Source organism: Calonectris borealis, chromosome 11 (assembly GCF_964195595.1).
Source record: "Calonectris borealis chromosome 11, bCalBor7.hap1.2, whole genome shotgun sequence".
Lineage (NCBI taxonomy): Eukaryota > Metazoa > Chordata > Aves > Procellariiformes > Procellariidae > Calonectris > Calonectris borealis.
The window spans coordinates 4,187,407-4,214,204 of NC_134322.1; the positions used below are offsets into that span (position 1 = coordinate 4,187,407).

At 39.8% G+C, this 26,798-nt stretch overlaps 1 protein-coding gene across 2 annotated transcripts in view; it reads left to right on the forward strand.

The window, feature by feature from the left end:
- Window positions 1–26,798, forward strand: part of LINS1 (lines homolog 1) — a 64,364-nt gene that overhangs the window by 17,726 nt on the left and 19,840 nt on the right. Inside the window, exons 10-19 of one of the 2 annotated variants that reach the window (XM_075159825.1) lie at window positions 1,974–2,032; window positions 12,695–12,877; window positions 14,474–14,591; window positions 16,608–16,726; window positions 20,505–20,562; window positions 21,454–21,504; window positions 22,729–22,821; window positions 23,095–23,223; window positions 24,939–25,045; window positions 26,527–26,683. In XM_075159825.1, coding sequence (XP_075015926.1) covers window positions 1,974–2,032; window positions 12,695–12,877; window positions 14,474–14,591; window positions 16,608–16,726; window positions 20,505–20,562; window positions 21,454–21,504; window positions 22,729–22,821; window positions 23,095–23,223; window positions 24,939–25,045; window positions 26,527–26,683 — 1,074 coding nt within the window. Of the gene's footprint in view, window positions 1–1,973; window positions 2,033–12,694; window positions 12,878–14,473; window positions 14,592–16,607; window positions 16,727–20,504; window positions 20,563–21,453; window positions 21,505–22,728; window positions 22,822–23,094; window positions 23,224–24,938; window positions 25,046–26,526; window positions 26,684–26,798 lie in introns of those variants that run through there. The other variant, XM_075159827.1, reaches the window with a different exon arrangement.

Below are 26,798 nucleotides of genomic sequence, written 5' to 3' on the forward strand. Positions count from 1 at the left end.
TGTGGATGGATAAAGATTGACGCTGTAAGAGTCTTCTAGTAATGTAATCAAACAACATTTGCAGTGTTGTCTTATGTGCAAGTGTTACAAATTGTTGAGGTTTATTTTCATATGGCTGTTGATCCTTGGAGCTGGAAGCACTGGTTTAACAAGCCATCTTTTTTTTAATCCTGTATTATTTGGACTGTTGGAAATGAATTTAAAAACCCTCTGAATTAATTGGTTGGACTAATTGTTATATCTCTAGTGTTGCAGCCAGAAGATTTTGTGTACTAGTCTCCTGCATCTTAAGATAGTAATAGCACACGAGAGTATTATTTGAGTGAATTAGCAGTGCTGTATTTGGAGTGGAAAGGGTGAACTATAGAAGTCAGTCCTTAGATACAGTTGTTCTTGCTAAGATTTTGTGAGTAGCACGCAAGTTTTAACACACTGCTTACTATAAATATGAGCAACCGAAGTAACTCTTCTTGCCAAATTTACCTTTCCAAACGTATTAGAATGTACTTAGTGAAAGTACCTCGTATAGATATGCAGTTATATTTGAATTGCTCTAGTGTTTCTGGCTATTAGAAAGGTGAATTTGACAAGTATGGACAAGGTGATGCTAAATCAAGGGGAAAGAAAAAAATCTCACCAAGGGTAATTTAAAGACAAAACAAACTAGGCTTTTGCATAAAGAATGCTGACCAAACTGTAACCAAATTAATTCTTCACTAAAACAGACATACATCTCTGTGCTTCTGGGTATGAGAGCATTCTTAATTGCTGTCCTGGAGGCTTATTGATACACTGTATGTTCAGTATTTAAATAAAATACAGCCAAGAGTTTGTAACAACTTGAAAGAGATAGGATAATTGTGGTATTTATATCCCTCAATTGTTAAGTGTGCGAGAGAAATTGGTTAGAAAGCACTCGCCAGGTAATGTCAATGTCTCTTCCTGGAGCCTTTTTCCTAAGGCATATTTGAAGTCTATTAATAATCCTGTTCTCTGCATTTGAGTGAAGTGATGGTGGCTTGGGTCAGCAGTGGTGTGGTTTTGTGTTCTTTCACTTCTCTCCACTGTCTTTATCCTTCCAGTATTACTACTGACATCCCCTTTCTATCCAATTGTCATCTTCCTCCTTGTTATTTAAGGCCCAGATTCTCAAAGTATTGAGTTTTCTAATTCTTATTAAAATTCACAGGAACCAAGTTCTGAAACAATAATTTAGAAAGATTTGTGTGTTTTGAAGACTTCAGCTTATGTGTTCAAATTGTGTGTATTCCTGACTTAGTCCTGCAATGCCATTCGTGGACAATAAGTATTTATTATCTTAATGCTTGTTCTGTTCAAAATCAGGTATCTAGTCTTCAATTATGGCATATAACATTATTAATTAGTTTGTCTGTGGGTTCCCCAGATGAATTTTTTTTTTATATAAAGGAAAACAAAAGAAACCCTTAGGTTTTGGGGTTGTTTGTGGTTTTTTTTTTTTCCCCTTCTTCCCCTGCAGGTGCCATCATACACACTAGCTCTGATTCTAGAAGTTTAAGATTTAATACAGTCTCAAAGATTTGCCAAGATGTTTTCTCTACTGAGAAAGTTAACTAATACTATAATCTTTCTTATGTAACTGCTTAGAAGCTCAGGTGAAAGCTCACATCCAATGTATGGATTCAGTGTAATTTAATATATGTATTTAACTGGCTGGAAAGTGGAAATAATTGAATTTTGTGAATTTTTTGTGGTTTGTTCTAATATTTTTTTCACAGAAAACATACATAATTTCCAGTGATATGTGAAATAATTATTTGGGTCAAATACATGCCTCCATTATCTAGTTATATTTAATTGTTGTATGATTGAGTAGGTATTATGCTGCAAGTAAGGAGTAGTAACACTTAGTTTTTTGGTTTTTGTGTTTTTTTTTTCTCTCAGTGAGACGTACAGACTAAGGTGGTTTTTTTGTTTGGTTTTCTTTTTTGCAGCATTCAAAGTTAAGATACCTGAAGGATAAGTACTACGAAAGTGCAGCAATAATTGAAAGGTCAGTGGGCAGCTTTGATCAAGAGAGTATGGTTAGCTTGTTATTGCAATATCTTTAATCTTGTAATAGAGTCCTACATAGGTGGTGAGTGCTACCTAGCAAATGCTTCTCAAAAAGTATGTAAAAACATTTTTTCCCATTTTGTTATTTGTAGCAGCCCCACATTTGCTCCAGTCAAACAAAAGTGTTTTTTGCAATTTAGTGTAGCAGTGAAGAAATTGTGGATTGAGGCATAAGAGGTGTTTCTGCCAATTACCTATTACATTACTGGCACAGTATTAACCAAGTGATATATGAATCAGCTTGCTCTAGGCTTTCCTAATTGGCAAAGTGTTCCTAAATGTTCTGCTTTGTTCATACTAGTGGTTCAGATGTGGGAAAGTATGGAGATAATTTAAAGTAAGAGCAAAGCCATAATACTACCTTTCTGAAATAATCCTTCATGTTTAATATTTCTCTGGTGCATCAGTTTATTGAATACCGCTCATAGTTTTATGGAAGGACTGAAGACTTGCAATAGCTGCAAAATATAATACCTCAAAAAGAAAGGGAAAAAAAAAGGCTATATGAACAAACCCAAACTTTTCTCTGGAGGGAAATAAATGAACAGGATCCAAATATTGCCTTGGTCACATCTTCTTTTATTGCAGTTTTACGGATTATGATGAAAGTTTCAATATGCTCAAAAGGGAGTTGTGGAAATCAAGGCCGGGGGGGAAACCTCTCCAGTGTTATTTACATAGACACCATCTGTGGTTTAGGAAGTGTATGAGCCCCAAACTACTGAAGGCTGGGGGTATCATCAGTTACTATTACTCAGTTCTTGTACTCTTCCGTAGCCATCCGCTATTAGCTTCCTTCAGAGGCAGTATGCTGGGCGAGGTGGAGCTTTGGTCCAGCTTTGACATGTCTGTTCCTATTGCATGGTTGCTGTTTGCTGACTGCAAGCAGGAAGAAAGGGCTAATAAGAGGTTCTCTGCTCCTGGCTTGTCGGTGAGGTTTCCTTCTTCCCTTCCAACAACATTGAGGTGTCCTGCTCACCAGAATGCTAAGTAATGCCAGCACTTCTGAACGCTGTTACTTATTATTTGAAACTGGGGAGAGCTGGTGAGGAATGACTTTCAACCTTATTCCTTAGGCATGGAATTTTAAAAAAAAAAAAAAAAATCACATAGGGTTAAGTAAAATTTACATGTTTGTATGGTATCTCTAACCAAACATACACTCAGTGTATGTTTCCCTCTGCTTTAGGAATTTCAGAAATTCCACTTTATATCTTCTGAGGAACTGGAACACTTTCTGTAAAACATGTAGTTGATTGAGGCTGGAAGTATTCCTGAGGCTGGTCAATAGGAGAAGAAACCTTTCTATAACTTTATTTGAAAACCCATACTTCATCTAATAATGCATCTAAAAATGTCAGTGTGAAGTGATGCATTTGGGGTTTACTGTTCTGCACAATCAGCAGGCACAGCATCCTCCCATGCATGTATAGAGCAATATAATTTGAGATGAATTCTCATCGTGCAACAGAATACCATGTGACTTCCAACATTTCTTCACCTACTATGTTGAAACAAGCATAAGGGAAGGCACTCGGCATTACTACTCCAGAGTTTCACCGAGTAGACACATGTGACATCAGGATTGCCTTCAGTCAGAAATCTTGAAGTGCAGCTTTGCTGGGTGGGTCTCTGAAGAATTTGAAGGAGTTCTGTAGATAGGGCGTGTTTACTTTTGTCAAAGTGGTGAGCTTAATGCCTCTTCCCTGCTAATGTGCTTATGTTCTCTTTGACTGCAACATCATAAAGGTAGGAATTTCTTTTTCTTTCCTTTTTTTTCTCTTCTGTTTTGGTTCCCCCCCCCATCAGATTATGGTTTGAATCGTTAGCATGTGCTGGTCTCTAACATTGTCTGTTTTATAAGGGAAAATTAGAGTAACTCTTATAATAGTCTTTGGATAAAGAGTGGAATAGGTGTTAATGAGATTTTATATGTTGCCACTAAGTATTCCAACCTATGAGAACTGCTTTTTATTTTAGAGAAGTAGTACATGTTACAGTAGTAGTTTTGCTTTTCTACTTCTTGTATCATTATTCTATTAAGTGCTTTTAAGAGCACTTCTTTCTGAACTGGAAGGGAGGAAAATTTATTAACAGGAAAATTGTTAGCTAATGATGTAAATGTGATAGCATTAAAAAAACCCTTGCATTTAAGTTGCTTGGAAAAGCTAGTTCTAATTTTCTGTAAAATGCTAAGAAAAAAATGTTCTGTAAGAAATTCAGTTTAACAGAGTTTTTTATAAGACTTACCTGTTGAAGAACTGAAGAAGCTAGTGCTATAAATAACACATTTAAACAAGCTGCCAGAAAGGGCTCTTTCATAATAATGCTATAACATTCAAATGGGGGAACCCTGTTCATTTTTTCATCTTACTTTTTGTAATGTATACCTATTTTTAGCTAGCTTCCTAGCTTGGGTCAAATCTTCAGCTGGGGTGCCACTGTTGATGAAGAGGCTATGCTGGTACACATGTAGCTGAAGATCTCTCTTGCATTTGTTAGGACATGAAAAGGACGCCAAACAGTGGCTGAAATAATGAAATACCAGTTATGTTCCGGCTCCTCCTCTAGTTGTCTTTGTGGGTGGAGAATGTCTGAGCAGGTTAAACTGCAAAGGAGGGGATAACCAACAGGAGAAGACTTGAAAACAGTGGAGCACAACAGACTTGGTTTAATTGCTGGTTCAGGGTGGTATATGGGGATCATTAAAGTCAGTGTACAAGCTTGAGCCACTATGTGTGCATCATAGCTGAAGACCCTACTTCGGGAAGCTGCAAATAGGACAGTTTTCCAGAGCGCGAATGTACCAGCCCTGTCCCTTTCCCTACCTCCCAAGGGCTAATTTAAAACCTTGAGTCATCCACTGTGCAGGTGGAGAAGCCAACAACCTTTGCCTCTGCACCCTCAGGTCTAGTTCCTTACTACGCTGCTGTCTTCGCATGTTTTGTGGCACTGCTGTATTTCTAATAATGTGCTTATCCTGGCCACTGTGTACCTGTATGCTGCTCTATTCTTCTCTGCCCTTAACCCTTATCTTAAATAAGTGACCAAGGCAGCTCACAACTCTGGTAAAATCTCCATTATATAACTTAGCATTTTAAGTTAGACTTCAGGTTTTTATTTCAAATATAATTTTGGTAAGCTACAAAAAATAATCACTTTTGCATCTTTCCCCAATAGTAATAATTTAAAGAAAAGTGTCATACTTAAAAAGATTTTTCCTTACATTCTGACAAGTGTTACTAACAAGTTCTTGAAGCAACTGGTGTGTCCCTCTAGGTCTGTTCAAACTTTTTATGAATTAAGCATCTATTAAAAACTTGTAGTTTGGATAGGGCTTTTATTCAAAGAATGATTTTTTTTTTAACCTCAATTATTGCAGATATTTGTGATATTTCATAGCTCTTTATCCAACTCTATCAATGTTATGGATTTTTAAAGCTTAAAAGCAGACAGTTTGCACTGGAACTGTACAGTGTGAGAACTATATTTCATTTTCCTCAGCTGCCTGCGATCAGCTAAAACCATTTTAGCTGCTCAGAAATTATTTACCTTTAAGAAAGAGAGCACGGTAACTTTCACCCAGAAAATGAATTATTTCAAACAGGTCTGATTCTCTTTTTTCCCCCCAGAGAACAGGGAAAAATATAAAACTCACTTGCCACCTTAATTGAGATTTATTCAAAGTGTTATTTTAGCCTGCTACAATATAGTAACCAAATTACAAGGTAATGTGATAGAATAGTAAAAGAAGTAAAATACTCTAATTGCCCTATAACTAGGCACTTAAACTGTTTACAGTTGAGATTTGTACAAGCTAGGGAGTAAATTTGAAGTTAAAGGTCTCATAGCAATCTTAATTCAGCTGTTTTATGTGTATGGAGTATTTCAGTGTTTCATCATAAGAACCTCTTAAGTCCAACAGCTCTTTTATTCTGTGCTGCCACTGGTTCTATGTGTAGGCTTGGTAAAATGTCATTCACACTGTGGTTCAGGTTGTGTGGAATTTAACTGGAATCATGTTTTCACATTTGGACAAACCAGATGAGAAAAGACAAGATGCAAAGAGATGGTATCATCAATCCAATATCCTTCATTCAGTTCTCTCCTCCACAAACCATAGTTCAAACCCGTGCAAAACACTGCTCGATCAAATGCAAAAAGCAGTGCCAAGAAGCAGGAACAAGCAATGTCTCCAACTGGCAGATACCTACCACTGACAACCCATGCCTGAATGAATGGCTTTGTGTGGAAGAAAACAGTGGAGGTCAGGGTTGCTCTTACTGCCTTAGGGACTAATAATTTTTTAGCATAAAAAATTATCAGTGGAGAAGCTAATCTGGTGTCACATCCTGTGATTTCTCAAACTTGCAAGTTGTGAGTATGTCCATGCGAAGATGTATAAAGCAGCTGTTGTACATTTGAAAGACTGTATGGTGCAATATCAACTGTCAACACTTGCAGGAATACTAAATCATTAACAAGTTAGGGTTTGTATATGTGGGGTTTTTTGAGTTTTATTAAAACTCATTTTTCTGTAGTATTGGGATTTTTTTTTTAAAGGTATCTCTTAGGTAGTGCTCATGCTATCCTCAGTATGAAAAAGGTTGCATAACTGTTAGCAAGAAAGTGTAGGTCCCATATTTTTTCACCTGTTCCATGGTGGTGATCGCAGTTGGGATTCTTTAAACAATGTTCTATCTATTTTTAGCAGAACACAAATCAGCTGCTGAAACTTCTGTGTTAACTTTTGCATATATTGCTTAGTCTTAAGCAAAACCAAAACCTGTGATATGGTGGATCTGATCTTTATTTACTCTTTTAAACCGCTTTACTTTAATGTTGATGATTAACAGCCTGGAACAGCTTTGCTATCTCTTTTGATATCTGGGAGACTTGATTTTTCCCAACAGTCACTGCACCAGCTTTACCAGTTCTACAAAATGATGAGAGAAATAGAATTATGTTACTCTTGCTTTTTGCTGATTTCATTCTTTCCCTGTTACACCTCTGGAATCACACTGAGTAGACAGTCTAACAAGATGCTTAGAGAAATTAAGGCTCCTTTCACTTGCATGTTTGTGTTAGTGATCCATTGGGTTTTCTAATTTATTCAGTAAATAAGGATAGGAAATCCTCCTAATACAACCTTCAAACCTGGATATCGCTTCTCTTAGTTCTGGTTTTGGAAATGCAGTTTTTGCAAGCAAGGGCTTTTGTGTGGAGAACACAATCAAAGCTTTGCTCTGTTTCTTTTTATTCATTCCCAGACTGCAGGAGCCAGAATTTCCACTTCAAAGCAGCTCCTGAATTTGTTTTTCAAAATGTAGCCATGTAGCTTTTGTCAAACCAAAATTTGCCCTTTTTTGCTTAACGGCATTAAAAATACAAGATTTTTTTTTTTTAATTGAATACATCAAGGATCCAAGGAACAGAGCTTTGAAAGAAACCTCACATTGGTACTTCCCAACTGTGTAGGCTTTCCTTTAATTATAAAGGATGCAGTTCCTGAAGTAATCATTCCTGACTTTCCTGTTTTGCTCTAGCCCATTTAAAACTAGATTAGGCTACAGAGGAGATCCTTCCTTAGCAAAGAGGTGATTAGACTTCTTTACTTGGAGTATTTAATTTCCAAGATGCAGGGGAACTTTCCAGTTTTCTAAAATATCTTTATTTTATTGTTAGATTGACTTTTAGGCGCTTTTAGAACAAGGGTAATGATTCCAGTTTTGTCAATGGAAATAATATTGGTGGTGCTGGTGTATGGATAGAATCTGGGAAGAAGCAGGGTTTTCTTCACCCTAGGTTGGGCGGAATATGGGTCACTCGGCTTGTCGTTTCTCACTTGACACATCTTGTTGCTTGCTTGGCGCTGTTATGAGCGGTAAGGAAAAAAAAGCTCTGCGCTCAGCACTCTTAGCAATGGGAGGTTCAGGCTGGGTAGGCTTTCAAGTTTGTTGTTAGAGCTGATTCCAAACCAGGACAAGCTGGGCCTTTGCATATGCTGCCTATTCTTTGGAAGCAGTGTGTGTGTGTGTGGAGAATAACAACTTGTGACAATTTATGCAAACTAAAAAGATCAGCTGCCTTTGAAATCCAGTATCTACAGCCTGATCACAGCACTGGAACTGGTTACCACCACTTGTGGTTACGCTGGAACACCTGCCTTTGTGTGGTAACCAGCTCCTGACAAAAGTAAGCGTCCTCTAGTTTTACGCTGGTGTACTAGGGAAATGAACCCAGGTCCCAAGGACTGCAGTCATAGCACTTCTCAGACGAGAAAATTTGTCAGCATAAAATGAGCCTGTTGCAAAACACACTCCACTCACCCAAGCGATAACCCACCCAGATTTCGGGCCCTGTATGAGGAAATACCTGTCTTCCTCACCATCACTGCTCATAGCCCCTGGGTGGCAGAAGGGACAGCTGAAAGACTTCTACCTACTTATTAGTCCCTTCCACAGGAGGACCTGTGGTGGATGCCTTCCGTTTCCCACTCACGCTATGGGTGCTTGGAAGAGATGTTCTCAGTGTAAGATTCTATGGCCAAAGGGTTACTGGCCTTCCTAACCTGTTAGGATTTAACAAGCTGCCAAAAATCTTTGGGTTAAAACCAAAACTAAACAGTACAGACAACATCATTTAAGATATTTGCAAGTGCTTGAGGTTGGTCTACATGTAATATGCCAGAACAATAGCCTTTGTGGAGGCAAAACCTTTTTTCCAGAAAAAGTAGCATGCAAACAATAACTGGAAAATGTTCTCTTTTCTCTCCTATGGCACTGGTAATGTGCCTTTAACCTGCTGTGGTCTGAAAGCAGAGTTTGCTCTCTCTGGCCATTCAATCTCTGCCTGGTGAGTTGGCACAGATGTGGAATTAAGGGTTCTGAGAAGTCACTCTGCCACAGTTGTCCTGGGCAGCTGGTAATCGGAAGGAGGAGAGATTAGCAAATGGCAGCTGTGTTTTTTCTAACAGACAAAGCCTACTAGAGACAAATGGCCTGTGTGCTTTCTCTCTGTCTCCTTTTCTCCATCCTCTGGCTTCTTTCGTGATTTACACAGCTATTGTTTAGGGTCAAAAGGATTCAAAGTAAATAATTTAGAATGAAGTGGTCAAGTCATAATGTGCAGAAAGCTGATAATGAGGATTAGCATTTGGGACAGCAGTTGCTGTAGATGTGGTGAGTAAACCATAGAGCTGGACTATTTGTATCCTTGATGCTGTGGGAGCATTGAAAGAACCTTTTTAGCAGAGGGGATGGGTTCGTCTTGAAAAGTGTAATTGAGTTCCAATACTAACTTTAATCAAGGTTTCCAGGAAGTAGCAAGTAAGTATTTGTGGAGAAGGAGGTGATAAATAAAGCTAGCGCTGAGTTACTCCCAGTTAGTTTGCTTTGAGCAGTGCTTCCTGAGATGGAGACTTCTGTCAGGTATCATCTTCCTTTTCATACAGAAAAACATACAAAGTACCTGTGGGTTTCATGAGACATTTCTCAGCAAGCTGAAAGGGCCACAGCTTGTTTGTAGTACAGAAGAAAGCCTTGCTTGTATATGATGCATGCAACAAAATAGTATTTATGGAGTTCCTATATGTTTCAGGATTTCCATGATTTAAGGAGGGATAAAACTACTTAACCACAGAGCCACAGCTGTCAGCCATTTGAAAGCAAAGAGGGCAGAAAGAGAAACTGTAAAATGCTCAGGTCACTGCTGCCCAGGTGTGTTTGGAAGGACTTCCTCACCTTCCAGGTGCTCCTGAAATCTCATGACAAGAAGTGAAGCTGAAGGGAGACAGGAAAACAGCCCAACTACTTAAAGAGCTGCTATTATGAAGATGGAAATCTCCAAGATTGCCTGGGGAATGACCTGATTTGCTGCAGTGAAAACATAGGTTGGATGTAGGGTCAACATCCAATCTAAGGGTAATGAAACATAAGAATAGGCTGCAGGCAGATGTGGAATCTCATCAACAGTTTTCTAAGAATTACTTGGACAACGTTCATCAGGGATGGTCTATTCCCCTGTGTGCAAGGCAAGCCCTGGTACAAATACAGAGGATTACAGAAGAAAGAGTTTCAGAGAACCCACTTTTCTGTGACTCTATCTGGTGTTTGTGAGGAGGATTCCTACCAAAATCTGTGGACTCTGGGTCAGACTCCAAATCCCAGAATTCCCTTAGATTTTAGATTAAGCATGTACTTATGAGCTTAGTTTAATAGAGATGTACTAACTAATTTAAAACCTGAAAAGGTAGTCATACAGTAAGGCATCCGTGTGTGGAAGGAAAACATGAATTAGTGAAATCCCAAAAATCCAATATGAAAATACGCACTACTGTGTTTTTCTAGGGTTTAAGTGTTCTGGGTGCATATTCGGTCACAACCCATCTCACCGTAGTCTGACTGTTAGTGCTCTTTCCACTGTGTTTTAATAGACTGGCCTATTTTCATTGCATCACAGTTTGTGATAGTTTGCAATGCGCAGGCTATTTTAAAAATATAGGTGTATTCGGAAGCAGAACTGTGTAATGAGTCTCTCTCCTGGTCTTCTAGGGCAGTTCGTCTGCAAGCCTTTCTGTCTGACCTAAAATGTCATGTTTCAAAGCCCTGCTTCATTATCATGGCGCCTGCTAGCTGTAGTTAAGGGTCTGTTAGCAGCCCCATTATAAATCCCTACTTCCAGGAGTTTATAATTCAGCAGTAAAAAATTGCTCTAGGCTGAAACTTGGCATATAAAATCTCGGTGCAGGAACAATTGTGATTTCTCCCTCCTTTATTTTTGCATTTGCTTATAGACACACAATTCATTCAGTAGGTTTTTACTGTCCCCTTTTGGCATTTAAAAAGATTAAATGGCTGGGTTATTAATATTTCAATACTGACTACTGTGCATGGCCAGTAAATTGATTCACAGTGTCTGTTAACCCAGCTCTGTTTGATGGATGCAAGTCACTGTTTCACAAACCTCCTGCAAGGCTTCAACTTAGTGGAAACAGCCCAGTGTGGATCGCAGGGATTGTTCGTTAGCTGTTGATTAAAGTGGGCATCAGAGCCAGCCGTGTACAAATCTGGAAAGCCGGTTTGAGTGCACTAAGCTCCTGATCCAGCACGGGTGGAAGCTACGTGTGGCTGCAGGCAAAACTGAAGTTCTGTGGCCCCTGCTCAAATATAGAGGAACATGAAAGGGCCTGAGCTACGATCTGTCCTCAGCATGCTTTGACAGTATCACTTGATCCTGTATAAATGCATCACTGCGGGATCTTCAGATGGGATTTCTGACGCTATGAGGAGGCTTGGTTGAAATTCTCCCAGCTCAACTGTTTCCTCATCGAAACTATGGTTCAGTGAAATCAGTTATTTCCTCTTCTTTTTTTTTTCTGGTTTACAGGAAATTTTAGTATGGAAAAAGTTATTTAAATTTATTAGTCCTAGAAATTATAGAAAGATTACTTATTTCAGTCTTACGGAAAACATCACAATAACTTCTATTTTTATTCAATTTTAGAATATTTTTACAGGATATATAACAGTGTTTGTACTGTAAAGCCATTACAACTAAATGAGGGATAACAGAAATTTCTAAATATATAATATAGAATGCAAAGCTTGAAAATGAGACTTTTACAAGAATGAAATGTTTTCATTTAAATGAATTTTTTTTTTCCTTCAAGGACTGATTTTGGACATTTTGTTCTGATCGAGGATTTGGTCGAAGTTAAATCATAGTATTTCTTGCAAATCCCCCAAAAAGCTTGTTGTGCACTGTAATTTTTATACTTGGTCCTGTGCAGAGGTGCTTGCAAAATCAGGGTCAAGATGTATATTGCCATTAGCGCATTAAGCAGCAGTAATTTAGCAGTGAAATGTCTTCATTATTATGGAAGTGAGTCACCCCCTGGACTTTCTCATTTCTTTTCCACCCCTCCACCCACTTACATTTAATTTACAAAGGCAGCCTAGGGAAGATCAGTTCTCTTTAGTATCTTTTGTGTATTGGTATGATAGATTATAAATTATAATTGTAAAAGATTTGACCAGGTACTAAGCAGTCCAGTGTGAATGATTGAAATGAGACAGTAGATTAACCCCCTGCGGCAGATTTCAAAGGCTCTACATTGGTTTATACCAGCTCAAAATTTAGCTCTATTATTTTATCTTCTGCTTTGGGATTATAATCTTATTATTATCTTCTGTGGGATTATAATCCCACCTGCATGCTCTAAACCAAGGGGTTTTCAACTTCCTGTAACTGATTTTTTTTCCTTTTTTTTCTGAGAAAACTGACACAATTGCACACTTCGTTGGCAAGGTCTGTTTGCTCTTGATTTAGTCTGGGACACCTGAGCACCTCTACAGTGCCTGCAGGTTCCTGTAGAGTGCCTCTGTTGGACCCGCAATGCCCGTGCAACCCATGCAGCCCACGACAGCTTGTTCTTGTGGGACCCGAGCCTCATCTGCTATTTGCTTGTACCTTATCTTTAGGAAATGTCTTGCCAGCTGGGAACCGCTGTTCTACACAGCAACGTTCAGTATGTTTTATTTCATGCATTTTCTTTTTAATACGCTAGGAATAATTTTTAATTCTCTTTTTATTTGCTTAGCATGGCGCACATATTAAAGACACTCAACAGCTGGTTCTGGTGGGAGAATATCTGGATGCCTGTCAATGTCACGTGGGCACATTTTGTAGACCGCGATGGACTTGTCTTTCCAAAACCACATCAATTATATGCCACAATACCATATGCTATTGTATTGCTGATTATCCGATTCTTCAGTGAAAGGTAAGAAATGCAATTTTATGCTAATGTTAATCCTCACTAATGCTAAATTTTTTTTAAAAATAAAATATCTTTAGATCAACATTCCTATGTTTTTATAAAGGAGGATTAGTTGGTGGTTTGCTAGTAAGATCTAGTACAGATAATATGGCAGGTGAAATACTGGGAAATATTTTTCCTATTAGGTACGTGTGGCTGTGGTCCAGTCTAGAAGGAAAATATTTCTATCTAGCTTTTCTAGAACAGCGTTTGGATAATTCTAATTATCTCCTTTCACTAGAGAGACAATTAATCCAAAGCCATTTGGGTTTCCTTTTGCTGTTTCTCCTTTGGTGGAAGGGTAGAGGTATTTGTCCTCCAAACCAACCTCTCCTTTCGTTTGGTCCTCCACCAGGACATTTGTGTGAGGTTGATAGATCCCAGGTGTCTAGCTGTAGCAAAACTGGGCAGACTGGAGGGATCTCAAAGTTTCATGTGAACATTTTATGGAGATCTAGTTATGCTGATTCTTTTTTTTTTTTCTCACTTTGGCACTGAAAGATGGATTGCTTCTGCAGCTGGAATCTTATGGGACAGGCAGAGGTTGGCTCCACAGAAGAAAGCTACAAAATATGAAGATTTGCAGTGCTTTGACTGACTTATTTGTGCATTTTTTGCTTGACTTTCTTTTTTTGCTCTAAAGAATGTGATTAGTAGGTTTTTATAATTATTTCAGGATAGAATGAGGAAATTTGGAATGTCTTAAGTTGGACAAACTTAAAACAGAACCAGATAAGATCATTCATGTTACAGATCAAAAGTAATTTGGATCATATGTTTTATAACCATTCACAGTGTCTCCTGAGTAAATGCTTGCCCAACTGTGTCTCACTGCGCTGCTATTGGAAATCGCTCGTGTGAATAATTAGCCCACACATCTGGCCTGCAGTGAATCTGCCCATGAATGAGGAAAACTGACCGCTGCTATGAGTAATAAGGAATCAATTGCTGGTATCAGCAGGAGTGAAGGGGGGCTTTTGCAGAAAAGCCTGCCCAAGTAGAAGAGCGAAGCATTTGGCATGCTCTGCAGCAATTTGTATTGGAAAAAGGAAAAGAAAGAGAAGCCTTCAGTCTCTCGGGAGTTGCTGTGTGCCACAAGCTAGAGGCTGCAAGCTGAATCCAGTGTCTTGGGCAGTGGTAGCCCGGTGAAGCAATGTGCTAAGTGACTATCTGCCTCTAGGAGAAAGTATCCCGGTAGCAATCTTTCAGCTCACATGGAGAGAGCATCTGTTCTTGTTTCACTCTCCCTTAATTGTTTCTTAACTCCAATATGTCTCTGAAAAACACAAGGACACAAAAATCAGGATCTTTCCTTTAGTTTTATAGCATTTCATGACCACAAACTTGAGTCCTTGGGTCTGCTTTTTTGCATAACTGCTAATATCCTATGGTTCTCTCTTGGGATTACCTAGGGGGAGATTCCTTTCTCTCACAGTGCACTGTTGAATCCTATGGCAAAGTAAATTGCTTTAGATTTATTTTCTTCATATCCATATGAGAATAGCTAAGGTCTTGTAACTGTGTTGTATTTTTAAAGTTTTTCACGGTATGTCTTTTCAGATATGTTGCTATACCTCTAGCAAAAGCCTTAGGTATAAAGAATGTAAGACGTGTGAAGCCACAGCCTAATCCTGTTTTAGAGAGTTATTTCCGGGAGTGCTCAAAACATCCATCCCAAGTAAGGATTCTCATTCTTTTAAACTAGTTTTGGTTTTGGAAAATCCCAAGTCTTACTGTTTCAATCAGCTATCAGCAATGACATCATGGGATGAGTTCCAGCTGATTGACAGATGACTTAATTTATTTGGGTTTTTGTTGCTGTTCTGCTGACAAGGGTATATGGCATCCAAAACAGAAAATATGTTTAAGATGTTTAATTTTCTGGCATGCTGTTGTAGGTTAGACTGTTAATATTATTTCCAGTGAAGATCAGTGTTCCATCTTTAACTCATTCTGCCTGGAGAAAACATCAGCTGACATCTGTTGTTGGAAAGCGGTATCATATTTATTGCAAGCAATAATATTGGAACGCTGGCATGGAAGCCTTTTGATCCGTTATATTGCTGCAAACTTAATCCTGGCTTATATGAGAAAGAAAAGCCATCTTTCTATTACCTTGCTTGTTTTAAATTTGAACAAGAAAAAAATAATAGCCAATGTTTGCCACCTCAAAAAATGAGGCAACTTGATTTTTGATGGGAAACGTTGCTGTGAATGCAGCCTCAAAAAGTTCACTTACCTAAGTACAGATACCAAACAATTGCAGCGTTCTTACACTGTTTTTGAAAAGAAATACGTGCTTTCTAGTAATAAGGGATATTGATAATTGCTGTTACGTGGAACTTTTGCTTTCTATCCCTAACTCTGCTATTCTCTTACTGTGTCTTTTGCCTGATATCATCAGGAATAGATGTGTTCGTGTTCACATATGAGCTCTTCTCTATCTGGGCAAGTATCCTGATCTCTCTGTTTCACACCTTCTTTCTGCATGAGTACAGTTTGACAATTAATCTCTGAAAGGAAGCACAGCATTTTTATACTTGTCAGTACATGGGAAAGATTCAGGCTGTCCTCCTTTAGGTGTCCAGCTTGGGGACCAGCGTGCCTGAGAATGCCTGCAGAGGCCTGGCTGGCAATTGAGGGCATCTAGGCTACATGTCTGTCAGAACAAAGTCGGTATTCCTGCGTGGCACGTAGAGAGCCCTCCAGCCAGCAGGACGGGCTGAACACAGAGGCTGTTTGCGCTCCTGCCCTCCCCAGCAGCTGAGGTGCCTTTGCTCACATACCAGAGCTTTCTCTGAGGGTAGGAGACTAACTGGACTGGACTTAACTCGGCGGAGGCAGCGCTGCTGCCACCCACTATTTGCATGCTAGCCTTGCTGGGAAAGAGCTTCCCCAGGGGCGAGTCGAACACTACCTCTGCTCCTGCAGCAGCCCCAGGGGAGGTCAGGGCACCTTGGGATGGAGGAGAGGGAGGAAGCCTACAGGCTGCTGCACGTGGGGCGCTGAACGCCCAGAAGTGCAAGAGTCACACTGCCTTGCGCGTAGCACATGCTAACACGGCTGCACGGCAGAGCCACCTCACCTGCAGAGCACACGTAAAGCAGAGACACCCAGCTGTGCGCTTGAATAGCTAGATGCATTTCTAGGCAATGCTGTAGCCCTAATTTATTTTAGGTGTCAAAAGGCAGTCTGGATTTTGCTCAGTAAGATTAATTGCCTTGCCCTGTGCCACAGAAGTACACTGGATTTGAGAACAGACCTCAGGTCACCTTAATTCCAGGCCCACGTCTCACCTGTGAGACTCATTTAAATATGATCTAATAATTAATTATAATTAGATACAATGTCCACATGTGTTGATACATAGCACTTCCCCCCTCCAGACCAACCTCTTGCTTAGCAGTAGAAGTTGCATCTCTGAAATTACCAGAAGCCACCAGAAAGACAATAGCACAGTTTGTGGAGCTGTACATTTCATGCCTGCTTTATTTATATAAAATCCAGGGTTTCTGTGGGTGTCACTCAAAAATTAAACCAGGAAGCCTGCAAGGTAAACCCCTGTGATAGCTAATATTAGTAATATTTTTAAATGAAGACCTTACAACGGTGGGAAACTGATCTATGAACTACAAAATAAATGAAAGTTACGTTGGTGTACATCTTGTTGCTAACACTATTCCATTTTTTGCAGTCAGAGATTCAAGGCCTTGCCAAAAAGTGCAACTGTACAGTCCGCTTGGTGGAAAAGTGGTTTAGGAGACGGCGAAACCTTGAGATCCCAACAGTGCTTCGGAAATTCCAGGAAGCTTTGTAAGAAAAGACAATGCTTTTGATTATTATGTATTTTACTGTTTTGAAAAAAATGATTGAGGTTCTTAGGTGCCTCTTAAGGGGGACGCATTTCCAGAAAGCTGGGTCTGTCTGACGAGGGTTTTGGTTTGTGCGTACACAAAGAAATTGAAAGGATCTAGTAGCATTTGTCCAAATGGTATGACTTTAAAAGATTAGGTTAACAGTTTCTCCTGAAAAAAACCACCAAAAATATTTTACAGTTTTCTTCATTGTGTAATAATGGACTTATTTGTAGGCTCCTGCTTAATGAAAACATGCAGAGAATAAGAAAATATTTTTCTGTCTGCCAGTAATCATAGGGGAACAAAAATGCTTACTCACTCTTTTTTATGTATGTATCCATACTGTCATCTTGGGATGCTATTATGTGTGCAGAAGTCAGTTCAAGAGCAGGAGTCGTGGCATCCTAACTAAATGATAGGTGTCACAGCTTGAACGTGGGGTACTGTGCAAAACATGAACTCAAATACGCTGATGAGAGCGGGCCATTGAACAATTTTGAGTGATAATAATTAATATGTAAAAAGTTTCAAAACCTCCTGCATATGATTGAAAACTGGAACAGCGTTCAAGAATCTGATTTTTCATAAATGCATGAGAACTTCCCCATACCTAAACATTTTGCTATTTAACTATTCCAGTGTTATCCAAAATCTCATACAAATTGCAAATCCTAAAATGGGCATGGCTTTACTTACATAGCTCGTCCCTTTTCGATACTGAAATTAACTGTGCCAGTGTAAAAAGCTTTACTAACGTCCTGTGTATTTGGATTTTTGACGAGCATAATTACATTGGCAAAAATTCACATGATTATAATATTTAACCTCTTTTAGTGTAGATTAGCTTAAGGAATCAGGGTTAAAAGTACAGCTACAAAGCTCAAAGTTGAATACTTTATCAAGATTATTTTCAGTGTGAACCAATATGATAATGATTTGATGATGTCCTCTGTTGGGCATAAATCCAGTTGATAGACATAGATGCGTCGCTCTGAAGCCTCGCTGAGTTGAGTAAAGCGTCCTGACAAACCGACATCCATGATTTATTTCTGCTGTTGTGGATCAGTTAACTTTGTTTTACAGGTGACAATGAGATTTCCTGCTCTTGATAAAAGACCTACCTGCCATGGATGCATGTCTCTAGTAATACACAGCCAAAGACTGAAATCAAAACATGCTTGGCAGCTCGAGTGAGAATGAAGCAAACAGGTTTCTCTTGTGCAATTTTGTGAACCTTGCTCTGCTCTCTGTCAGTGAATTTAATTGGATATAATTCTTAAGGCAACAAATGAGGAACAGAGTTATTCCACACTAGTAGTCAATGTTACAAGCATTATGAAATTTTTGAAAGCCTGCAATCTCCAGGATCATTTTTCTGAATCACAAGGAAAATCTGATGAGCCAGATCTAACCCATACTTAAGCTATTAGTGCTTCCAGTTAAGCAACACTGGGGTTTGGAAAGCCCTTTGCATGAAACCTTCCCTGCCTTAAAAGACTTACCAGCCTTTAACTTCACTTACTGAATTCTTTTTTGTTAGACTCGATTGGAGAGAAAAGATTCCTGAAGTTAAATAAGAAAATCCTTCTGCATAGCTGTTGTTTGGTGCTCTCCCAGGTGGCCAGGTTCAGAGCTTAAAAGGCACTTGGGCAAAATTTGGTGAATTTGGATGAGTTTTACTTTAGGTTTTGTTCACCAAATTCATAAGGAAGCTTGGCTAAATGCAAAATGAGGTAGTGCTCTGGCAGTCTTGCACATATAATGAGTTCATCTGAAGCACTGTGCGTTTATTGCCAAGTGTGTTCAATATATATTTGTAGGGCTGGGGACTAATGGCACAGTCTTGTTAGGTGCTCTGTGCTTTGGATCCGATTCAGAAAACCACTTACACTTTACAATCAATACAGAATCAGTCCTGCTGTATCCACTGGACTACTCACACCTCCCTTGCTTGAAATAGGAGGCGTGAGGGCAGAATCAGCCCTTGTGTAAAAAGTCTGCCCCATGTCGTGGGGTTGTTTTTCATAGCGTCTCTTGGTTAACCCTGAGTCAAGTATTACTTGTGGGTTCCACTCTCCCCTTCCATTTGCTCTCCTAATTTCCACCATGTACCTTTGAATTTTTCTGTCTGCGCAGTGGGTGTTCTGAAGTGTTATTTTCAAATCACCTGAAGATGCTTTAAAGTTGAGAAGTAAAACGATTGTTTATTACCAGTGTATCAAGTGGCAATTTTATAATTGTTTTCTTGACTTCTTCTGCAGGCGTGAGACATATTATCTTGTCTAGCCTCCGTCATTCCACGTCCTCATCTTTTGTTTGTTTGTTTTTCTTGTAAAACGCTGGCTCAGTCTTTGAACATCTCATTCTTTCACCTGGGATATCAGCCTCCAGCCTCCAGAAAGGAGGGGCTGCTTTTGCCAGGCAGGTTCTCATCATCATCTCTCATATGGCACTTCATTAATGTTTGCCAAAGACCACAATCTCATTTTTATACATCTCTCAACCCATTAGTAAAGTGTTCTTCTTGAGGCGCTCTCTCCTTCTTTTTAGCAAATTTAGGTTTTCTGGGAGGCCGTGTGCTGCTCTCCTCCGGGACACCTCTTGTTCTATAGAATGTTCTCGCCGGGTTTGGGGCCATGTGCCTCTCTCTGTGATCACGACCTTTCTTAGCATGTGAAATCCCTCAGTGTTTTTGAAGAGCTGTTCTGGGAAAGGTCAGGCTTGTTCCTGCCAAGGAGAAGAGTGAAAAGGAAGAAGTTTTCCATCACCTGTAGAGGTGGGAGTGGGAAAGCTCTGGCTGAGTCTCCAGCCGCACCCAGTCCCAAGGACAATACCTCCCACACAGGCTCCAGAGTCATTACAACGCTGATTGCTGGCTCCAAATCACAGCATCCTGCTCTGACATATGTAAGCAACAAGACAGTTTCGGTTCGCTAAGATACACAAGAACTTTCTTCCTTTTGCTGACTTACCAGATTGGTGGTGAAAACCTGAAAGTTTTATCTATCTTGATGGATATCCATTTAAGCCACAAAAAAGCTTAGATCAGGCTAAATGCTGGCAAACCTAGTCAAAGATTGAGGTTTATAGTTAATTCAGACCTCTGTAGTAAGACATAAACTAACAGTAGTTGATGTTGAAGTTTCTTAGGGCTCCCCTGTTTTCAACAATCGGTGTTAAGAGAGATCAGAAGAAATTAACACAGCAGTTGAAACAAGTCACTGTTGGCGCTCACAGCTTTCACAGTGTTTGATCAGATTGGGAAGTATGTGCCACGTGGCTGAAAGACGTCGAGTCAGGGAACTGTGAGATGTTCTTAGTCCAGCGTGAATATTCTGGAGGGATTGATACAGTGGTAAAGGTTGGTGTTATCAAACATTAATTTTACAGTATTTATTACATTTGCTGTGACTGTTCCCTTGATCAGTTCATGCCTGGCTGGAAAATGACTGCTGTAATCACAATCAAGATATCTGTATTGTGATAATGTAAAATAAGTTACTACTTCAGCAATTAGTCAATTGCTAAATTGTAGTCAATATTTCACAGATATTAAATATTAATAATTCAGAGATAGTTCATATGTGACAACCCTTGATGTAGAGTGTGAGGGCATCTTGTGTGAAGATTGTGATATACCATGATTTGCAGTAGTAATTCTGGCTGAGGACAGAATTTTTATACCTATAAAAATCATAATGCTTTGTTCTTATTTTTTCATTTTAATTTTGCAGCTGGCGATTTTCATTCTATCTTACATCCTCCATTGCTGGATTTATATTTCTGTATGATGTAAGTTAATTTTTTGAAGGATTGATATTCTTATTTTTAACAAAATGAGGACGGATTTCTAGATCTTCTTGAAGTCCATTGAAAGACTCACTGGTTTCAGTGGCTCTTTGGGTTCAGATCTTTGATGTATGTAATCTAGATGGTAGGCTGCAATATGCACTGAGGTTTTACTTAATTTTTAAATTATCTTTTGAACTGTTATGCTACAGTAATTTATGAATAATCAGTATTTTTAAGGCAAGTTTTAAGAAGTCACACAGATGGTTTTACAACATGTCTTGTTAACACCTACAAATGCATCACATGGCCATGTTTTTCTCCATGGAGGCCATAAACCTTTTCTGGCAGCACTTTTGGGGGTCACAACAATGGTGTATTTCACAGCTATTTATTGAGGTGTTGCTGCTGAGTCAGAAGTTGGGAATAACAGCGAGAGTGCTGCTTGTAACTGTGAGCACTGCCTGGGGTGTCATTAATGCTTCTCCTGAGCAACAGAACAGTTCTGAGCGTGTCTACGTTCCTCTGGCTCTTCTCCCCAAACACTGTTTATCATCATGAACCAGTGATGTGTGCGGCTGGTAAACACAGCAAAATCTAATCACTGTGGCAACATATCTTGAGTAATTGCAGTAATAAAACACACACCCACTGCTTTGGATGATGAAATGATGAACTGGAACATTTCAGGTGTCCTGAAAAGAAGCCAAAAAGCTGGGACCAATATAATAAATCTGAGACGTAAGATCCCTTTAGAAATTGGTGCAGAACAGTTATCAAGACTATAGCTTCTTAGCCTGCTCCACTTAGAGAAGTTTTAATATTGAAGATTTTGAGTTAAGACGACTTATTGTTGCTCAGCTGATCAGTCTCTGAATCATCTGTCTTCCTCAGAAACCGTGGTTTTACGACATATGGCAGACGTGGGTTGGCTATCCGTTTCAGGTGAGCTTTTTGGCATTGGGCCCTTGGCCTCGAGGAGTTCCAGGTATTTCCCCATTGGAAAGGCTAATCCGCAGAAGCGCTTCTCCCTCCCAATGGGCGCCACCTAGAGAGGTGTGGCACCAAAGCCTTTTGCCCTTCTTTTGTACCTCCTGCTGACTGTTGCAGGACTCTTCCATGATCTGCCTGTGCTGCAACGCAGCCCTCCAGCCAGACCACTGTTATTTCCACCCATCCCAGGTTACCAGTTGCACACAGTAGATGCTATCTGTATTATGGGTTTCAGTGCAGAACCTCTAAGGTTGCACCAGTCCTGACGATGCTTCGAGGGCAGAATAGCGTTGCGCAGGGGGTTATGCCGAGCAGCCAGACTGCTGTGTGCCTGCTGGGCCCTATTGCTCGGTAGTGTGGGTGGAGGGAGTGCTGCAGTGATTTGGTTTGGCATAATATGAGTCCCTGCTCTGGGGATCTCTGCTCAATACTCTGGTTGTTCCCACGGGTCACAAGGCTCTCGTTTCTTCCTAAAATATTTTATTAACAGTCCGGTAACAGATGACTCCAAGCAAACTGCCTTCTTGCCCACCAGAGGTTCTCGTGTGCCTCCCCCTCCTATTTTTATAAATCTGTGGCCCATCACACTGCCTTCTTATTCCTGTCCTAGGCAGGGGCCAGTAATAAAAAGAATCCTGCCTCCCAGCTGAGTTTTCCCAGCTTCTTTTACCCGTGGGACCTGATAACCAAGCCTTCTTCCTGCCACCTGGAAACGTATTGAACCAAGGGAGCGGCCAAGCTCAGCATCTAGCCCTAAGCAGATGCATAGGATTTTAGCATAAATAGCTGACATTTTAGTCATGGGATGTGCAAATGTTTAAAATGTTAATTGTTCACCAAAATGGAGGGCTTCGTTTATTTGAAGTTCTTTGTAATTAAATGCAGAAGCACTCTGCGTGTAGTTCCCTGACAAAACCATAGAAAAAAGCATGCTAAAATTCAGAGTTGGGGGAGGAACAGCAGAAACTGAGAGTTTGGTCTGAGTAAAGGTTAAAATATTTGGCTCCCAGAACACCCTTCTTAATGAAGCCCAGAACAGGGATTTAGTTTAGTTTAATTTTTTAAGCAAGACTCAGCAGAGGAGCAAAAGAAGTGGGGAAAGGAAAAAAGAAGTAATTTCACTTGGCATTCACCGTTTGCTATTCTCAGAGTTAACTGTGTTTTTCTTCATTACAGACTCTACTGCCATCCCAATATTGGTACTACATGGCTGAGATTAGTTTTTACTGGTCTCTCTTATTTACACTTGGGATTGACAACAAGAGGAAGGCAAGTGGCCGTGCTTGTTTGTAGCCAGAACCTCCGTTTCTGTGAGGGAGGGGAAAAACGTTTACGAGGAAAAGCACTGTCCTGATGCTGGATTTGGTGCAGCCGCATGAGGGCAGCATCAGTCCATCCCTGGCACACCTGCGCGCACCGCGCTCTCCTGGCTGCCAGGGCATCTCTCTGTGTGTGAGGAGTCTTGCTTGTCACTTCATCCGCACGGAGACCCTCAAGGGCTGGACTTGCTTGGCTCTACCTTTTTTCTTCTCTCCTTCACAGGATTTTCTGGCTCATGTCGTTCATCACTTGGCAGCCATTGGGCTGATGAGTGGCTCTTGGTGTGGCAATTACGTGCGTCTTGGAACACTGGTGATGTTTGTACACGATACTGCAGATTTCTGGCTCGAGGTAACCCTGCCCTCCATCTTTTTTTTGTTTTTGTTTTGGGTTTTTTGTCAGTGTTTTTTGGGGGTTTTTTTGGTGGTTGCCCAGGTTATGTTCAGTGACGTTTTAATCTTTTTGCCACAAGTTTCATACGATCCCTTCCTATCCCCACAGAGACACGGCTTCACAGATTCATAAATTGTAAGATAAAAAAGAGCTTCTAGATAATTTAAGCTGATACTCTGTTATGAGAATCCATTATGAGAAAGAGAAGTTCTTCAGTACAGAACAGGGACTGGAAATACAACTGCCTCCCTGGATTGTTCTTGTTTCACTTTAAATCAGACCCAGTCGGCTAGCCTGTGAACAGCTTGTCATGGTACCGATTCTCAAGCAAATTTAGCAGCCAAAATTTTGGCCACTTCTCCAAACTGGCTTAATTTTGTCAGCATTCACATCCCTGTGTTGACCCAAGGGGTACATCTACATTATACACTTCTGCTGGAGACACTCAAGCTGTCCCTGAACAAGATATCACCGGTATCTACTGGCAGAATAAAAGTTTCTTCCCCTGGACTGAAGGGGAAGTCCCTTCCCTGAACTAAATATCAATGTTTAGAAATGTTTAAGATGAAGAAGTGTCCTATTCTGCACACAGCACTGTGGTCATAGACTTGCTGCTGGGTTTCTTGGAAGACAAATGCACACTGTGTTTCCTTCAATAGAGTTATCCTGGTTTTATAACACCAAGATGAAGAGCATAGTTTCATCACCTCTTTTGGTGGCAGTGCCCGTGTAAACAGCCCTTGTAGGCTGTTGTCTGTTGCTGTTAATTTCTGCTCCTGATACTCTCTCCGTTGTATTGGAACAACTAATTGGGCGTCATGCAGTTGGAACTGGTCCAGATTAAACGCATACATACAGATTTTGCTGGGTTACTTTTAATCCTGAACTGCTCTGTGGTCCAATTAACTGTGTGGCCTTACAAATAGTTGAGCTGACAACTGGTAGGACAGCACTCAGATGGAAACTGAAGTTGGGTACCAGAATAACTAATTCAGCCCTGCCACTCAAAAGTTCATCAAACTGCTGTTTAAAACTTAGGCTTGGCACCTGAAGCTTTGTTCACTCTTGAGAACAGCTGTTTCATTCAGCAGTGCCCAGGGTGATTCCTAAATGAAGCATGGAGAGTTGTACAGTTCAGCTAGGGGAGAAGCAGTAATTGTAATCTTTATTAGCGGAATAGAGACCAATGCTAGGATCTCCAGCTCTCAAAAAGGAGAAAACTGAAGCTGAATTAGGCACAGAGAAGGGTCAGTAACGTGCATGCACCAGAATGCCTGTGTATATGGGGTCACTGCCGCTCCTGAGCGTGCAGATGTGGCCAGCAGCTTCTCTTTGACTCAGCCCGTTTTGAATCTGGTACAGAAATGAGGGATTACCTCTGTTTTCAAGAGCACTTTTTGTTTTCGTGACACTTTTATATTCTGATCGGAGAGCTGTTCTTTAGGCTTTTGATACAGAGTCCTTTCCTTTAAGATGAAAGGAGAAATATAAACAAAGAATCTGTTTTGATACTGCTTTATTAGGTGTCAGTTGTATGATTGCTTTACATGTCAAACAGGGAGGACATTTTCTTCCTGCTTAGGTGGAAGATGAGTCCTTGTTTATGAAAATGCAGAAAGGAACTTATTTCAGAGAATATTTGTAATATGTTTGATGGTTTTTATTCAATGCAGGCAGCCAAAATGTTTAATTACGCTCACTGGGAGAAAACCTGCAATATGCTCTTTGTCATCTTTTCTATCGCATTCTTCATCACAAGAATCATCCTGTTCCCCTTCTGGTAAGCAATATTTAATGTAGTCACAGGCTTTTATTTAATTTCCATTGAGGGGTTAGTATTGGTTGTGATGGGAAAAGGAAAGGAATGGATTGTACTTTAAAGAGCAGAAACAGAACTTTCATTACTGTTGGCTACTAAAGGCCAGTGAGAAGAGTTGACAAAAACTGTCATTTTGTTTAAAAATTTAATTTAAGTAAAAATAGTTTTTAAATGACCCTCTTGAAAATATTCTAACCTAAATAAGGGCTTTTATGTATTATTTAACTTATTTTTATAAATTTTAGTTAAATGCTATGAGCTCCTGCATTTTTGAGGTGATTGAGCTACTTAACTAGGAGAAATCATTTTCCCTTTCATTCCAACCCTCCTGCTGTAGCTGCAAGGTCAGAGTACAGTGTAATTCCTATATGATTGTAGTTAATTTTTTGTAGAGCCTTCTTTTCGCTACCTAGTTCTTGGGCAGTGCCTCACCTCACTCACTTACATGAGGAGCATTCAGAAAAGTTAAGATGAACCAATTAATTTATGAAGTCAATGCAAATAAATCATAACTTGCTAAATACTTGCATGACTTTGGAGTGCTATGATTTAATCTGCTTTGAGGTATCCACACGGGTGCTTAGTGTGCTTAATGCTTAAAATGTTTAGCTTTTAAAAAGTGTTTAATATGTTTCACATTCACGGTTTTGCTGACTTGCTCTAGTTTGCCTTCATGCCCCTCCCTGCATGTGGACAAACCCTTAGAGACTCAAGCTGGTTAAATTAATAGTTCTGAACATTGATCAACACAAGGTTTTAATTTCCTGTAGTATTTTCTTTCAGAAATGCTGATGTCTTTTACTTTCTTGTTATTTTTTGATTAACTATACGAGTGATCTCCAATCATTTTTGCTTCACTGAGTTTCTTGTTCTTGAGTTCTTGAGCTTGGAAGCAAAACATGATGAGATTAAAGGGACTCAAAGTAGGGCTTCAGTATGCTTAGCGGTTGCTCTGGAAGACAAATGTAATAACGAATGCCCCCCCTCCTCCTCCTTTCTCTTAGCTTTATTGCTGAGCAGACGTCACGTGGTATGGAATATCCCTTTGGTCAGTTTGGGTCAGCTGTCCTGGCTATGTCCCCTCCCAAGATCTTGCCCACCCCCAGCCCACTGGTGAGCACTGCTCAGCAGTAGCCAAAACACCGGTGTGTTATCAACACCCTTCTAGCTACCAGTACAAAGCACAGCACTATGAGGGCTGCTATGGGAAAATTAACTCCATCTCACCTGACACACTTATTTAGAATGCTTTCATGCAAGACTCAAGTTTCTCATCTTCTGAAGTCTGTATTTGAATAGAGATGCATAATCTAGTTAAGACAGGACTTGTTAATTAATCTTTCTTCTTTGAAGAGCTTTTATGGAAATAGTTAATTGGTTTGGAATGTGAAATTAAGCATAGAGAAGGATTCTTGCACCATAACAGTGACTTTGTTTTTTAGGATTCTTCGTGCCACGTTGTATCAGCCTACATACTACTCCACGACTCCTGTCATAGCATATTTTTTATTCAATGGGCAGCTATTGATCCTTCAAGGCTTGCATTTATATTGGGGCTACTTAATTTTCAAGATTTTGAGAAGGTTCATTTTCTTAAAGGTAAGCAATTTTACTTCTGCAGAAAGATGTGTGAAGTATCGAACAGATGCTAATACCTCCAATAGATTTACTCGGAATTTATTATTGTTTTCCTGAACTTTCGTGTCAGCATTTT